This window comes from Aphanomyces invadans (assembly GCF_000520115.1).
Source record: "Aphanomyces invadans strain NJM9701 unplaced genomic scaffold supercont1.22, whole genome shotgun sequence".
Lineage (NCBI taxonomy): Eukaryota > Oomycota > Saprolegniomycetes > Saprolegniales > Verrucalvaceae > Aphanomyces > Aphanomyces invadans.
The window spans coordinates 152,269-166,481 of record NW_008580167.1 but is presented as its reverse complement, the minus strand read 5'-3'; the positions used below and the strand labels follow the sequence as shown (position 1 = coordinate 166,481).

Below are 14,213 nucleotides of genomic sequence, written 5' to 3'. Positions count from 1 at the left end.
ATACTGTGCTAGAAGTTCGTTGACAGAGCGTGAAAGCACGCGGAAGAAAGTGTACATGTGGATCAGAGCTAAAGATCGCATTGAACGCATAGCCAAGTGTGCCACCACGGGCAAGTACATGACTGTTCGTGCACGAGGCACCGGGACGACGTTGCCCTTTGATGTCGAAGAGCAGCTTGCGCGTTGGGTCCTTGGAATGCGGAAAGACGGCATCCCTGTGACCTATGCCATGCTGCGCATGATGGCCTTGGAGGCCGCCATAGACGTTGGGCTTTCCGAAGACGAGTTCAAGGCCGGCTGGCACTGGATCAAGGGTTTCAAGAAACGGCACGACCTGACCTTCCGCACCAAGACGAGGATTGGGCAAGACTCCAATGCCGACGGCACCAACGTCCTTGCTGAGTTCGCGGCACACGTCCAGCAGCTGATCGTGGACCACAACGTGACGAAGATCTACAATGCAGATCAAACCGGGGTAAACTACGAGTACCTCCCGACGAAGACTCTGAACCCGACCAAGGAAGACACAGTGTGGGTCAGGTGTGGCGGGAAGACCAAAGAGAGGGCAACAGCCATGCTTCTGGCAGACTCGGATGGGACCAAGCATGCGCTCTTCTTGGTGCTGAAGACGACCAAGTCAAAGAAGAAGGAAGTCGTACAAGAGAATCTGACCTTGCGGAATGGCTTCGGGAAGCAAGTTTGGAAAGACGTCGAGTCTCTGCAGCACGAGCACGGGTGCCGGATCTTCGGTAATCCATCAGCATGGTGGAACGCTGACCTGTCGTTGGCCTTCTTGAAGTTCCACTTCGAGGCAAGACCAGACCGAGAGACGAAGGTCATCCTGTTGTGGGATGACTTTAGCGCGCATTTCACGGACGAGGTTGTGGCCTATGGCGAGTCCATCAATGTGCTCCTGGTACGTGTACCGCCGCGCTTTACCTGGTTGTGCCAACCGGCGGACGTCGCTTGGATCCGCCCATTGAAGTCCGCGCTCCGACAGAACTGGCTGGACGAGATACGGCGTCAAGTCCGCAACAGCAGGGCGAGCGGGACCAACCTGGTGCTTCGAGGGCCATCGCGATCTACAATTGTGTCATGGATTTGCGGTGTGTGGAAGGACTTGCCCGACGGCATCATTCGAAATGGATTTCGAAAGTGTCAGCTAGCGGTTGGCCCTGTTGAAGACGTGGCTGAGCAAGACGGTGCAGTGGACGATGACGTACTTGGTGATTTGATGACGAGCATGGCTATCGATGAAACCATTCATCCTGCGAGAGACATTGACCAGTGTGAAGCAACCGAGGAGTCTGAACATATTGAATTGTAATAGGAAAATTGACTTGCAACTTGTATATAATATTTTGGCAATTCTTCCTTTTGAACGTTGATTCCTTTAGAAATTGATAACAGTCAATACTCAATGCTTCAAGGCAGTTCCATGCGAAATAGAATGAAGTTGAAGTTTGTATGTCCACAATAAAATACATTATCCGAAAATCTGTTCGGTCGGATAATGGTTTGGTGACTGTCCATAATAATATACACTACACGGTACACGCACGTGCTTGATGTCGATCGACGTTTCTCGAAGTGGAAACTCCATGGAGATGTCACCACCACATAAACAAACCCACGGCACGGAGGCACAATAGAGACCGCCACCATCCTATGCAACGCGACACAAACTCGTGCGCCTTTTTGCGTCCGAGAAGACATGCGCGCCCGTCAGCATCGCCCCAACTTGTCATCATCGTTTTGCGCAGGTTGAAGTTGGGCCGAGTTTTCGTGCGGGTATCACTGTAGCCGCGATGTGATTGGTAGATTTTTATCACGTGTGGAGGTCGACAGTGTTATGGACCAATCAGAGAGCAGTACTTTGTGTGGGCGACGTTTTGATTGGCTCCAGCTGTACAGCGTTTCTTTTGCAGCTATTTTTTTGCTGGGTTTGTCGTCAGAATTGAATTTGCGCGCAACCGCCAAGACCACGTTGACCACGATGCCCGTGAGCCGCGAGCTGAAGAACAAGAAGAACGACCACAAGGACCGCCAGTCGCGAGGCCGAGCCGGGTCGGGCGCTGAACCCAAGAAAGGCGGCGCCGGCGGCCATAACTGGGGAAGCGTTCTCGAACATGCGGAAGCCGATGCGGCTTTGGACCGACGCGACCCCAACTACGACAGCTCGGACGAAGGCAAGCGGTAGTCGACATCGCCTCGTCCATGACGACGACGATCTAAATCTATAAAAATGACCTCTTGACCAAATATGCGTTGCCCCATGTCACCAGGAACGGCATGCTGGGTGAAAACCCACGGTTGTGTCCGTTGGCTTTTCTTGTCGCGTTTAATATTTATATAGGAATTTGTATGCAGTGGGTGGAATTCATATTAATCCCTCGCTCGTATCGCTGCCCTCTCCATCCGGCAACCATGCCTTGTTGGCGTCTCGCTTCCATTGCGCTTGACCCCGTTTGGACCGCACGGGCATGTAGTTGTCCCTGTCGAGGCGAGATGGAACACGGGCCATATTTGCTATGTTTCTCGTGGCAATGCATGCCGTACGGCGAACGGAATCGGAATAAAATTGCTGCAGAATGGGACGTTGCGATGTTGAAGACGTCAAGATGCAGAAATCTAAAAATAGATTCGACACAAAACCCGAACAAAAGATTGGAAAAAGAAATTTAATATACAAACTGTCAGTGTGTTCGATTGAAAAAGAGTATGAATGGCCACGGGTCTTGATTCCCTGTGACTTTCAATACGGTTTTGCGCGCTGGAAGATTGCATCATGGCGGCGATGCGGCAAGGGACGATCCCGCAGCTCTTCCAGCAACAGAAAAAGTCGTCCACGGTGGCGACGTGGAAGGCCTACACCCCCTTGAGTAAATCACAGAAGTTGCGCGACAGTGGTGCCTCGGTCGACGAGACACCGACGAAGCGCGTGAAACGATGTGAGGATGCATAGGACGAGACTGACGCAGAAATGGAGTCAAGAGAGTACCGTGTTTGACGATACTTCTCTCTGTGACGTCGGTTTCGGCGACACTCCTTGTACCCAAAGCATTGACACTTCGTGCACTTGGATAGATCCGACCTCCGAGTTGGGATTCCACAGTCCTTTGGAGACGCGGAAGATGGTATGCTCTTCATCTCTCAAAACGTTGACACGATGTCGCGATATTATCTCGACTAGATCAAGGATAGCGTCCATGGGTGCATTTACCTCGAACCTCTGTGCATGGCGATCATCGACACCGTCCACGTATACCGTTCGCAATTCCACTCGTTGTTCATCGTGACTGTAGTTTCAGCGCCTTCGTCACCTAAAGCAGCTGGGAGCTTCGTACTTTGTTTACATGAGTGCTACGCACTCCCGCTTTGAGCATTCCGTTGGCGTCGCCCACCTTGCCGAGTTGATGCTGTCCCAACTGCGCCAGCACCAACCGTGGTTGGGCATCACCGACCAAGACATTCTGTGTGTCAAAATTGCTGGATTATGCCATGACTTAGGTGAGACTCCACTCGATTCATCCTGTCCATTACATCTTCATCCAATGAGTTGCGTGCATTTGGATCCACTTTCTCCAAAAGACTCGATACCCCGCCATCGAGTTCCTTCGTTCGCCCTCCTCCCCAGCACACTTATCGATTGAGTAGGTCATGGCCCATTCAGCCACGTTTTTGATGGTATCTTTATGCAGCAGCTGAGAGAGCGTGGGTTGAGCATGCCTCAAATGAACGGGTGGACACATGAAAAAGGGTCGTTGGATGTCTTGAGCGCCTTGCTCTCAGAGTACAAAATTGACGTGACACAGTACGGCCTTCAAGAGATTGATGTCAAATTTATTCAAGAGCTGATCGTTGGTCACCCGTTGCCGTCTTGTTCACATTTTTGTGGCCGCCCTACCATGCCATATTTGTACGAAGTCGTCAACAACGCGAAGACTGGCTTGGATGTTGATAAGCTCGACTATTTCATGCGCGATGCTCAGTACACTGGCGCGAAAGCAAGCTGCGACACACACTTGTTGCTCTCGACGATGCGCGTGTTGCCCGATGCCGTCACGGGCGAGTTGACCATGTGTTGGCCGGACAAAATGGCCGAACAAATTATGAAAGTATTTCGAACGCGGTATGACCTCCACCAAGCGGTTTATCAACACAAGGTACGCGTCAATCGTGCTTTGAGTTCTCTGAGTTCAAAAAGATGAACTCAAGTACATTCAAGGCATTCATGCAGACTTGTGTTCTATAGGCAACCCGGGCCATTGAGTACATGATCTGCGATATTCTGTTGGAGGCCGATATGGCTGGGTTTCAGGTACTGTGCTGCATCGTACCCCATTTGACTTGCAATGAAACGCATATTGTTTATGCATAGATTCAAGGAGCTCGTATCGCTGAAGCACCGCTGTACATGGTAACATGCAACAATTTTTACTTGTCTTTAAAAATTGCAATCGGGATGATTGTAGAACGTGTACAAGCGCCTGGACGATCGAGTTCTCGTACATGCATCTATGTCAAACGCAATGATTGAGTCTAAATCATATTTTAGGCGCTGATTGAAAGCAGCGACGATCCCAGGTTTGCTTCTAGCCGGGCAATTCTCACGCGACTTGCAACCAAGCCATTGTACAAGTGGGTTGGAACGACACAAGTAACGGCGCGTTTGGCTGCCCGGTCGGAGAGCCAAATCAAGAGCGAAATCGCGGCGGTGGGGCACCTGGACCCGCGCCATCTTATTGTTGAGAAGAACCGAGTCCATTTTGGCCATATGGAATGCGACCCGATGCAAGCGATGCGATTCTTTCGAAAGCACGCTACACCGGCGTCAGTGTGCTTTCAGTTGAACAAAGCCACGTACGCGATGCATTGCCCCAAGTACTTCATGGAGTCAAACGTGCGCTTGTTTGTCCGGGATGTTCGCTACGTAGGCATAGGACCATGCGCCCAAACCTGTCATGATGCTCTACTCCCTTAGGCGGAAGCAGCTCGACAAGCGTTTGCAACGTGGGCGGAGCGTCAAAATGAGTCGGCTCTATACCCGCAAGAGCTATAACATGCTGGCGGTGGGGATGCTCGACCCGTGTCGTTCAACATAATTGATGTGAGTTGGGGGAGTGCACGCACCTGAAGTGGTCGCACTCCAAGTGGAGTTTTCGTCTAGAAACGACATGTTCCGAATGAATCGTTCATGCACTTGGTGACTTTAGCCCTGTTCCAAAGCGTAATGTCTTGGTTCGTAAATGCAACTATTGCTACCTTGGAATTTTGTCTGAAGCATCAAAGTCGAGACATTTCGTTGGATCCTTTTATGATTTGTGAGGATTCAGCGTGTGCCATACTTGAATGATTTCACGCACCCTCGCAGAGTACACAACGAACTCGACGAAATTTCGACCGATGTTCCTGCCAACTGTGACAAGCAGTGGAAGGAGTTGCGACGATTCTCGACGGCCTAGTCCTTCTAAAAACCAATCACCATTTTCGTTAGAGGGGTCGTCGGGCAAGTGCATTCCGGAATAAGCCAAGTAATTTACTTGATTTCACTGAGGCACCATCACTATGGTCGGTACGGCACCCTCGTAGTCGCAGCGTCGTTGTCAAGAGCGTGTCTTGACGGCATCCACTGTTTCGGGACGCAGCGTGGATCGGCGTTGAGGCGGTCTTTCGTCGACATGACGTCAGTTCGTCGAGTAGACTCAACACCACACCTCATCTTTATTCATCCAGTTCACGTTCGAGCTTTGTGCCAAGGCCTGTTGAACGATGTGGAGAAGGTCCATTTTTGCAGCATCGAATAGAGCGGTAGGTTGCACGTCCACTTTGGTGCGACTGAATGATCTATCCGTTCTATCGTGTGCTTGCATTCGCAACCTCTCGAGCATTTCTTGCCTTTCTGTCGCATTCATGCAATTCTTGATAGCAACCATGACAAAGAGGACGCGGTGCACGTTGTTTTTTCACGGATGCGTGCCTCCATGAATCATTCAACTACGTCTTCGCATCCAGAAAATGCGGTGACTGAAGGCGCGGAGTCTCGATCCCCATTTGTACACTGCAACTACTCTGTGGAGTAGAACAACCCTTGAACAAACTATTGATATCACAAGGTAACGAAACCTGACCTCACAATGCCACAAGCCAAATCATGTACAGTTTGAGTTTGTACAGCGAGCGGCTCGAATGTCGAGACTTTCGTCCAAGTATGCATCTGTAATACGATCGCCGGCGATGCCTCGCACATCAACGAAGTCAATTGAACAGATTAGCTCCGACTGGATGTAATCTTTTCACGGCGGGGCTGCGCCTCACGCAAAACGGGCAATCGCGGCGTGGGACCGCGTTGACCGCACAAAGATTCCTCTGCTCATTGCAGCTGGGACGAAGATGTTGCCCAGCATCTCATCTCATGTCGTTGGTGACGACCGACATCAAGATCGTGAATGCGGCGAGCGGTCGCCAGGCTATCGGACGCTGAACGATTACGACTTGGCTTATTTTGAGTTGGACATTCTGTATACCACCAGTCAAAGTTTTGTGAGATACATACTCACCACCAAAACGTCGTGGGTCCGTGGCATGGGCGACATTGGTGGGGTCATCATCAATTCTTGCTGGTCGATGACGTTTCGATTGACGACAACGACAAGTGCGCTGCCATTTCGAAGTTGGAGGATACACTCATCACGGCATGATGTGCTCCGGTGCAAATCGAACGATTCATGCATCGGCGGAGATCCAGTGCCCATCGTAGTTGACAACGAATTGGCCGAGATCGTGTCCTGGGGAGACAAGTGATCGGAGCGAGGAATCCATGGGGTGTACGCTCGAGTAGGCTGCAGCGCCGATCGAGCCAAATTTATCCAAGCCCAGCTGAGTGAAAAGCGTCAAAGGCATAAGTTCTGTCCTGCACGATTTCAATGAATGTGGTCATAGCCGTTGTCGGAAGTGACTTGTCTGGGCCCACAATCAGTTCATTTGGGCATTCGCACAAGGATGCACGTGCTTGGAATCGACCTCCGTGCTACGTTGGGTGAAGCCACCGCCACATCGGTGCACGTTGTGGCACGTGAACGAAACGATGCGTTACGAATGAACCGTTTCGACGACACCGTTTCACTGGGTTCAGCGCCTAGCCTCGAGCATCATGAGCTCCTGCAGCATGCACCATGTCATGAGCCATGAGCTAAAGGTAAACGATTCCCATCGACGCTTGGACACCCATTCGAATTCGTTCAGGGACTCGAAACGTTTGTCGCGCAAGGTCTCGCCAAGCTCCCGACACTCACGGCGGACGCTTCCGTCAAATGTGCACACAAAACGTGTTCCGTGTATCATGGGACATGCTCGGGCTTGCTTCGCGAGGTGCTGGACCACATGGCCCAATTTTCTCCCAAACACTGCAAGTTAATCGCAGATGTAAGTACGCACTCGTCGTTGAAATCGCAGACAACGTGGCGTTGTAGATTTGGGACGTGGCCTCCGTGAACGTCCTGTTGCTGCTAAAAGTGTGCCAGGCAGCAGTTCAAGAAAAGCTGCAAGTTCAGGGCGACTTTGCCCAGTTTACCCGATTTAGCCAGGTATTGCACATGATATTCCTTCACTTAACAGTCCATTCACCGATGCAAATATTTGCTGCTTTGGGTAGAATTGCTCCATCGACCAGACAGCACAAGTAAGCACTCTGGCTGCCACCGTCGAGGCGTTGAAGACTGAGCTGCGAGAGACAAAAGCCGAGGTAAGATCACGTAACATTTTCCACATCGATCGATTGGACATAAATCCATCGCTCACTTTTATACGTTCATGCTGTGCATACTTTCACTTTGTCACGATTCCGAATGGTCATGTCGCAACGTGAACAGATCATCTCGCATATGCGGCGAGTCCTTTGATCGTGCTCCACGTCGTCATGCACCGAGTAGTTCAAGTTTTGAAAATTCGATGACGTTCTTTGTGACGTAGATGCAAACGATGCAGCGCCGGCTGGGACGCGCCGTGTTTGAAAAGGAACGGCTGGAAAAAATCTTGGATCGCGTCACGAGCACTGCAAACGGTACGGACACGCCCCATCAAGACTCAGAGGACGAAGACGACGACATGGCAGCGGAAGGGTTCTTGATTCGGCACCACGACATTTTGGTAAACACCTATCGTGTCGAAGCTCGCAAGAAAACTAGATAAAAATATGGTTGTAGCACTACCAAGAAGCCACACCTCTCGAAACGGTCGTCGACGACTTGGAAAAGTTGTTCGGCGCGGTCGAACAGGAAAATTCAAATCAACTGGCGACCGTCAGTCATCTGGATCGGTACATCGACTCGAATTTGGTGTCGATCTTGTGGAAGCACCAAGCTGCGAGCCATCGCAACCCGTTTGTCGAGAAAATGGTGCGCGTCAAATTTGAATACAGATATTCGACGGATTCTTTTCACAAATCGGTCTTGGCGGCATTATTGCCATCGCAACGAACACTTCATTCGAGCCATGAATTTGACTTTTCCATTGACTAGTTTTGCACGGAAGCCAAAACAACACAAACGGATGAAACTCTTACTCGGGGAGACGACGAAAACCAACAATTGGAGCTCGACGGTAACATTGCGTCTGACCTGTCATCAACGGTTTACAATTTTGTGTTTTGTTTGGTCTGTGCCAAAGAGATAAATCGGGTTGTGCAATGTACTGGCCGTGATTTCGTTGCGCATGCCATGAACCTGCAATGAATAGAGTCCCTACAAAGCCCACGCATGCGCAAAAAGATCTTGGCCATTCCCTCGTGTATACGTTCGTTACTGGACTCGGTCCCGAAAGTGCACAAAATGCTCAACAAGCGCACATTGGGGCATACGATTCTGACGCTGTACGAGACACCGATTCAAGCGATCTCATGCCTGAGTTTTGCAAGAACTCATTAAACATGACACAGGTATATTCGAAAGCTTGACAGCGAACGCACAAAGCCCAACATGACGTTTCCCTTGTCAATTCGGGAGTATTTTATGTTCAAATTCGGCCTCAAGTCCCTCACGGACTTCCACTTGGTCGAGTTGGTCAAGAGCGTGATTTATTCGCGGCGGAAACTCGAAAACTTTACTGCGCTCTACGACACCGATAAAAGTGGCTGTACGTACCGTTTTTGTGCCACTAGTTTAGCCATGAGCGCGATCGTCACGATGTACGATGGAATAGGCAACTTATTGTGGGAAGACGCCCGCATTTTTCTATTTGGCCGGTTTCTGAATATATTCCCCGACGAAGCGCTGTGCTCGTACCTACCTGAGGAAGGCGTGGCCACGTTGCTGGATTTTCTGGGAGATGTTTTGGAGTTGGACCCAACAGTCACATCGCTTCAAGCTGTTCTGGTACACACACCGTAAACTGCAGCACCCTTGAATCCATGATATGAACGTAGGAAATTGATGGACCCGTGATGTTGACACGCGATGTCGTCGTGTTGGTGTGGAAAACACATTTTGGGTACATCCTCCCTGAAATCCAAACCAAGGTAAGTGATTGGTGCTCCATTGGATATGCCACCATGGGCGACGGGGGGGGGCACATAGCTGCTTGGAATACGGTGTTGCACTCCAACGTGCGAGGAATGCTTGAGGTTGCATTTGTCGTGGCATTTAGCCCTCTTGGGCCGACTACGGTCCCTAAGTCAGCATGCAATACGGCTTGAAAATGGATTTCTCCCGTTTTGTGCTTTGACATGCATAGCATCATGAGCTTGTGTATCAAGCATTCACGATGCTTCGTCATGCGTACTATGAACCTTGAATGCTCTATGTATCTCGTCTAGATCGGGTGTGTTCGTATGGCAGCTATTGCATCAAACACAGTTGACAACACGTACACAATTGGTTATCCCTTCATTCCGTTTGGTGGATGCGATGTCGACGTCTTGCCAGCCAGTGACGAAAACATTCATATTCATTTCTTGGCAAGAATATTGCCACCGATTTCATGGCCCCCAACATAGGTCGAGTATGATCTCAACGAACACGACCGAGATCACGCGACAAGCGTCGACATGGATTGGGTCCTGTCGTATGTGTTGTATCAATGGAGCAACTCGGAGCTCGAGTTGGACGGCACGATTCGCCGAGCTTTCCGGGACGTGTTGATGGCCACAAGCGGCTCCCATCCATCCAATCTCCTGCTCCAAATGGACGGGTACGCTGCGACGAACGCTACTTTTTAACACATCTCGTCTTTTGCATCGTTCCGACGATTGCGTCGCGCAGAGTTGAATACAGTGACAAATCTCATGCGTAGCTTCGTCACAGCGGTGCAGCAGGTGTGGCCCGACTGCAACGAATACGACATGCAGCACTTATACATGGACATGATGGCGACAAAACGGGAGAATTTTCGCCTCGCAAGTGAACGCCGCCGAAAAGAAAAACTGCGCACAGTCAAGACCAACCACGTCGCAGCGACGACTGTTTTGGGGATTGATGGCGTGTTCGAAGAAGAATTTGTTGCCAAAATCGGGAAATTACTTCGGTAAGATGTCCAGATATCACATCATGAGTGTTCATGGGGGACCATCACAGGGGAAGACGGGTCAAATGGGGCATTCGAACCCGAGGACAGCTACTGTGGCATGCGGCCAAGGGAGTCTGGCTTGGAGGGTGTGGCAAAGTCGTGGCGAACGCCACATTTCAACAGAATACGCTCAAGCCAGGCACAAACTTCGTATAGAAGCGCCAGTGTATTCAGACACAATTCCCATCGACATGTCTGTTAACCGTGCTGGGTTGAACCTTTCGTTTGTTCGTGGCGCCACAACGCGCGAGATGGTTATGCGCCGACCATTCCATCGATTGATTCAAAGTCGCACGCACTGCCCTCTGATGCGTACTCGAAATAAACGCAACCGAGTTGCCAGCAACATTCTTTGCCAACCTGGAACCGATTTCACATGTTTAAGAGGGACATTCAACGACCCGTGCACGCCTGTGTTTATCTCTGGAGAGTGCTCCCGATCACGCACGATCCAAGTCGTCTGAATGTTCTTGTCGAGCCTCGATTCGCTCTTCATCGCGCGCAATCGCATCCCCAAACGACCGTGGTCGCCGATGTGAACCAAAGACAAAATCGTTGTGGCTGTGGTCGTGACTCGACATTTTGCCACGTCATGTGGCTCCAACCCCGACTTGTGTGGAAATTTATCCAATCAAATGCACAAAAAGTCCAAAGATTCAACCAATCAAGATGACGTAAAGTTGAACCAATCAGAGGTGAAGCGTCGAATTTAAGCCAATCAAATGAGGCAATGGCGAAGTAGTCGAATTCCACCGCTCGAAGGCATCGTCGATGCAGCAAGTCGAGGAACCAGAGCTCGTGTCGGCGTTCCCAGCGCCGCCGGTCTTCTTCAGCTTGTACACAGATGGGGCCGATGCAGGGCCAACTCCTCCTCCTCCTCTGAAACCTACGTACCACTCGTTTGGGACGCCGTACAGCACGGAGGATGCTGTACCTGATCTCCTGCCCGACGATAAGAAGGTCTACCCGAAAGACTACAACGTGAAAGATGAAATGAAAAAAGTGAATCGCTCGCTTATGTACAGCTTCTTGGAATTGATCGACGTCCTCATTCTCAACCCGACCAAGTTCAAGTTGGACCTCCGGACACCTGCTCACAGATGACTCACACATGGTCTGTTAGCGCCAAGCTGGACGACATTGAACAGCTCTTCCTCAACATGCACAACCTCATCAACGCTTATCGACCCCATCAGGTATACGAACTGGGGACGATTTGATATTGACCTCGACACGATAGGCCCGAGAAACACTCATTGACCTGCTCAAGCAACAGATCCAAGACCGAAGAGATGCCTCGGCTGAAATACGACAGTACGTTGGTCATTTTGCTGGAAATTCGATTTGTGCTCTGTATTCGTCTGTGTCGGCTTCAAATGAAGGTGTGATGCTTAACGTGACTACAGCAGCATTTCTCCTTCGCCGCTATTTTTCTCATGATGGAGCCACATTGACTGACTTCTGTAACCTTTCCTCGTAATATTGCAGTGATTTCGAGATGTTGCTCCCGCGCTCAATCGACTTCGTCGATGCTGCGGCGGGAAATCGTATGTTGATATTGGAAATGCAGCGCATATACATATCTGCTTTGATCCGATTTCTCTGGTGTCTGCTTGATCCTGTTTTAATCCTGTCACGAAAATTCTTGCTGCATGCTTGGCATTAGAATCGTGCAGAATGCAAAGGATGCTGTCCAGACCGCCCATGCTGCACTCGATACGTCTTTGGATGTCAAATGCGATGATCCCATGGATGGCACAACTCTTACCACGCCGTCCTCCACGTCCTCTGTCGCCACCCCTGGAAGTAGTGACATGACAGCCGAAGAAGCAGCGGATTTGGCGGCTGCCACCGCGCATAACGAAGCGGTATGCTCAGTGCACATAATTGCTTGGGGTGTTTTTGCGGTGAATGATCGAGGACATGGCTGGCAAACGGGCTGTGTAAAACCCTCATTGCAACGGTCGCCTTGCTGACGAGATCGTATTCCTGAATGTGCAAAATTATTTGTATTTTAGAGACAACGCACTCAAGACGACCAGGACCAATTCTTTGCGACGTGTCAAGCGATTGTGGACGCGATGGCTGTTTCACACTCCCTTTAACCCAGCCAAACATGATTCTTTGTTCACACTCTGACTACTGCTGTTGGACACTTGACGGAGGAAGAGGTTCACCCAAGGTACTACTTTAGTGTGCGCAGCTCGTGCAGCCGTCACTATCGAGAGTACATGCACGACAGTGCCCAAGGCATGCGCGACAAGAGAGAGTGGACGCATTGAATCTCTGAAAATTTTCAAGGGGCATCAACGTCCCACCAAACGATTTCGCCAAGTGAGGTACATAGACGTGCCTTTCTCGAGATTTTTTGTCGTGTCATGAGTTTCTGCCGCACCGACTTGAACATAGAAATCGTACCCGTCATGACATCGTTGCCATATACTGATGTCTCGACGACTGTATGCATGCATGTATCAATACAACTGTGCTTCTACACCAGACGTCGCACAAATTGACCCAAACATGAAGGTGTACCATGCCAGGGGCGTCGATGTGTGTTTGTCGAGGTGCTGGCATGCGATTCGAGAGTTGAGATCATACACCGCGATGCATGTGGTTGCGAGAACCAGCCCTTCACCTATTGTGGTCAAATCGCTTTGAGCAGTCTACTAGTGGACGAAACATCCAAACAGTCGCTAGCGCATCATGAACCAAACACCTCATTTCATGCATGGCGCGATTCCAATCCTTGCACTTGCCGAAATGGCCACACCTTGGCACAAGTACCAACGGGATGGTGCAGTAAAGTTGAAAGAAAAATCGTCGCATCGGAGCATTACAATGGTCCTCCACACCAATCACACACGGTCAGCTGGAGTAAATTCACGTCGGGTGAGCAGATGCCACAGACACAACGCTAGCCCAACGAATCATGACATCCATTGCTGCGCACTTCACGACATGAGGTCTGCTGGACGGTGTATGCAGTGCTGCCAATGCGTTCGTTTAACGAGGCGACGTACCCAACATGCGTGCCATTTGAAACGAAAGCCACTGCACAGCGATGACAATGGAATGGGGTGCATGGGCCCATCGAGCGCGCCACGTCGAGGGGAGTGTAGCAATGGATGCATCCACCACAGTGAAAGGACCTCTACATATAACTTTTCCACCGCGGGTATCATCCTTACGTGCAAAAACAGTGTGCAAGGTTCAAAGGAGCACGGAACGGATCCAGCGCAGACGTTGTGGGCGATTGTGATGCCTGACTTGTTCATTCCCACAAAAACATCATTTGCCGTGTGCGTTTCGCTGGCCAGCCACAAACGCATCTCGAGCCCAGCACATGCAATGCGACATAAACAACGTCAGGCGCGGCACCGGTCGTTGAACATTCTCGCGACACAAAACACACTGACATGTGTGGCGACTCGTAGAGTCTCCTCACAAACAACACCGATCGAGGGGAGGCGCAAGCTCCCAGGAATCAGCGCAAGCTCTGTTACAGCACACCTCGGTCCTTGTCTAGGACGCTCGAGGGCTTAACGGCTAAAGTGAGAATGAAGGAACTGTCACCACCACCAACTGTCCTACATATCCACCAATCACAGATCATCATCAAAAGATATAGCCAATCAGACAGAGAGCAGTTG

General features: G+C 50.5%; 4 protein-coding genes across 9 annotated transcripts; all 4 read left to right on the top strand.

The window, feature by feature from the left end:
• Positions 1-1,766: 1,766 nt before the first annotated feature.
• Positions 1,767-2,264, top strand: H310_09630 (hypothetical protein). Its single transcript, XM_008875758.1, has one exon. The coding sequence runs from the start codon at positions 1,853-1,855 to the stop codon at positions 2,198-2,200; it is 348 nt and encodes a 115-aa protein (XP_008873980.1). The 5' UTR covers positions 1,767-1,852; the 3' UTR covers positions 2,201-2,264.
• Positions 2,265-2,765: 501 nt separating this feature from the next.
• H310_09629 (hypothetical protein) lies at positions 2,766-5,534 on the top strand. 4 transcript variants are annotated; one of them, XM_008875756.1, is made up of 11 exons: positions 2,766-2,951; positions 3,088-3,137; positions 3,194-3,262; positions 3,306-3,510; positions 3,658-4,166; positions 4,256-4,321; positions 4,382-4,420; positions 4,476-4,508; positions 4,559-4,933; positions 4,985-5,241; positions 5,375-5,534. In XM_008875756.1, exons 1-10 carry the CDS (start codon positions 2,789-2,791, stop codon positions 5,060-5,062), a joined length of 1,587 nt encoding a protein of 528 aa, XP_008873978.1. In that variant the 5' UTR covers positions 2,766-2,788; the 3' UTR covers positions 5,063-5,241; positions 5,375-5,534. The 4 variants fall into 4 exon arrangements, with proteins under 4 accessions (XP_008873978.1, XP_008873979.1, XP_008873977.1 ...); XM_008875757.1 differs by having other exon boundaries at positions 2,766-3,137; XM_008875755.1 differs by having other exon boundaries at positions 2,771-3,137; positions 4,985-5,110.
• A 1,583-nt stretch (positions 5,535-7,117) lies between these two features.
• Positions 7,118-10,782, top strand: H310_09628. Of its 2 annotated transcripts, none has more exons than XM_008875753.1 (14): positions 7,118-7,198; positions 7,246-7,425; positions 7,473-7,586; positions 7,655-7,744; positions 7,972-8,148; positions 8,205-8,396; positions 8,520-8,601; positions 8,737-8,869; positions 8,936-9,132; positions 9,199-9,371; positions 9,422-9,514; positions 9,992-10,185; positions 10,299-10,518; positions 10,569-10,782. In XM_008875753.1, the coding sequence occupies exons 1-13, from the start codon at positions 7,154-7,156 to the stop codon at positions 10,396-10,398; spliced, it is 1,770 nt and encodes a 589-aa protein (XP_008873975.1). In that variant the 5' UTR covers positions 7,118-7,153; the 3' UTR covers positions 10,399-10,518; positions 10,569-10,782. The 2 variants fall into 2 exon arrangements, with proteins under 2 accessions (XP_008873975.1, XP_008873974.1); XM_008875752.1 differs by having other exon boundaries at positions 10,288-10,518.
• A 515-nt stretch (positions 10,783-11,297) lies between these two features.
• H310_09627 lies at positions 11,298-12,693 on the top strand. Of its 2 annotated transcripts, XM_008875750.1 has the most exons (5): positions 11,298-11,633; positions 11,684-11,756; positions 11,801-11,874; positions 12,227-12,428; positions 12,579-12,693. In XM_008875750.1, the coding sequence occupies exons 1-5, from the start codon at positions 11,332-11,334 to the stop codon at positions 12,663-12,665; spliced, it is 738 nt and encodes a 245-aa protein (XP_008873972.1). In that variant the 5' UTR covers positions 11,298-11,331; the 3' UTR covers positions 12,666-12,693. The 2 variants fall into 2 exon arrangements, with proteins under 2 accessions (XP_008873972.1, XP_008873973.1); XM_008875751.1 differs by having other exon boundaries at positions 11,801-12,428.
• Positions 12,694-14,213: the final 1,520 nt, after the last annotated feature.

Bases quoted from the DNA above. Each gene is read 5' to 3' on its own strand.
- H310_09630 (XM_008875758.1), top strand. From the start codon at position 1,853: ATGGACCAATCAGAGAGCAGTACTTTGTGTGGGCGACGTTTTGATTGG.
- H310_09628 (XM_008875752.1), top strand. From the start codon at position 7,154: ATGAGCTCCTGCAGCATGCACCATGTCATGAGCCATGAGCTAAAG. The intron at 7,745-7,971 runs GTAAGATCACGT...TTTGTGACGTAG, and splicing joins TGCGAGAGACAAAAGCCGAG to ATGCAAACGATGCAGCGCCG. The intron at 10,186-10,287 runs GTACGCTGCGAC...TCTCATGCGTAG, and splicing joins CTCCTGCTCCAAATGGACGG to CTTCGTCACAGCGGTGCAGC.
- H310_09629 (XM_008875756.1), top strand. From the start codon at position 2,789: ATGGCGGCGATGCGGCAAGGGACGATCCCGCAGCTCTTCCAGCAACAG. The intron at 3,511-3,657 runs GTGAGACTCCAC...TCGATTGAGTAG, and splicing joins TGGATTATGCCATGACTTAG to GTCATGGCCCATTCAGCCAC. The intron at 4,167-4,255 runs GTACGCGTCAAT...TGTGTTCTATAG, and splicing joins AAGCGGTTTATCAACACAAG to GCAACCCGGGCCATTGAGTA.
- H310_09627 (XM_008875750.1), top strand. From the start codon at position 11,332: ATGCAGCAAGTCGAGGAACCAGAGCTCGTGTCGGCGTTCCCAGCGCCG. The intron at 11,634-11,683 runs GTTGGACCTCCG...ATGGTCTGTTAG, and splicing joins CTCAACCCGACCAAGTTCAA to CGCCAAGCTGGACGACATTG. The intron at 11,757-11,800 runs GTATACGAACTG...TCGACACGATAG, and splicing joins ACGCTTATCGACCCCATCAG to GCCCGAGAAACACTCATTGA.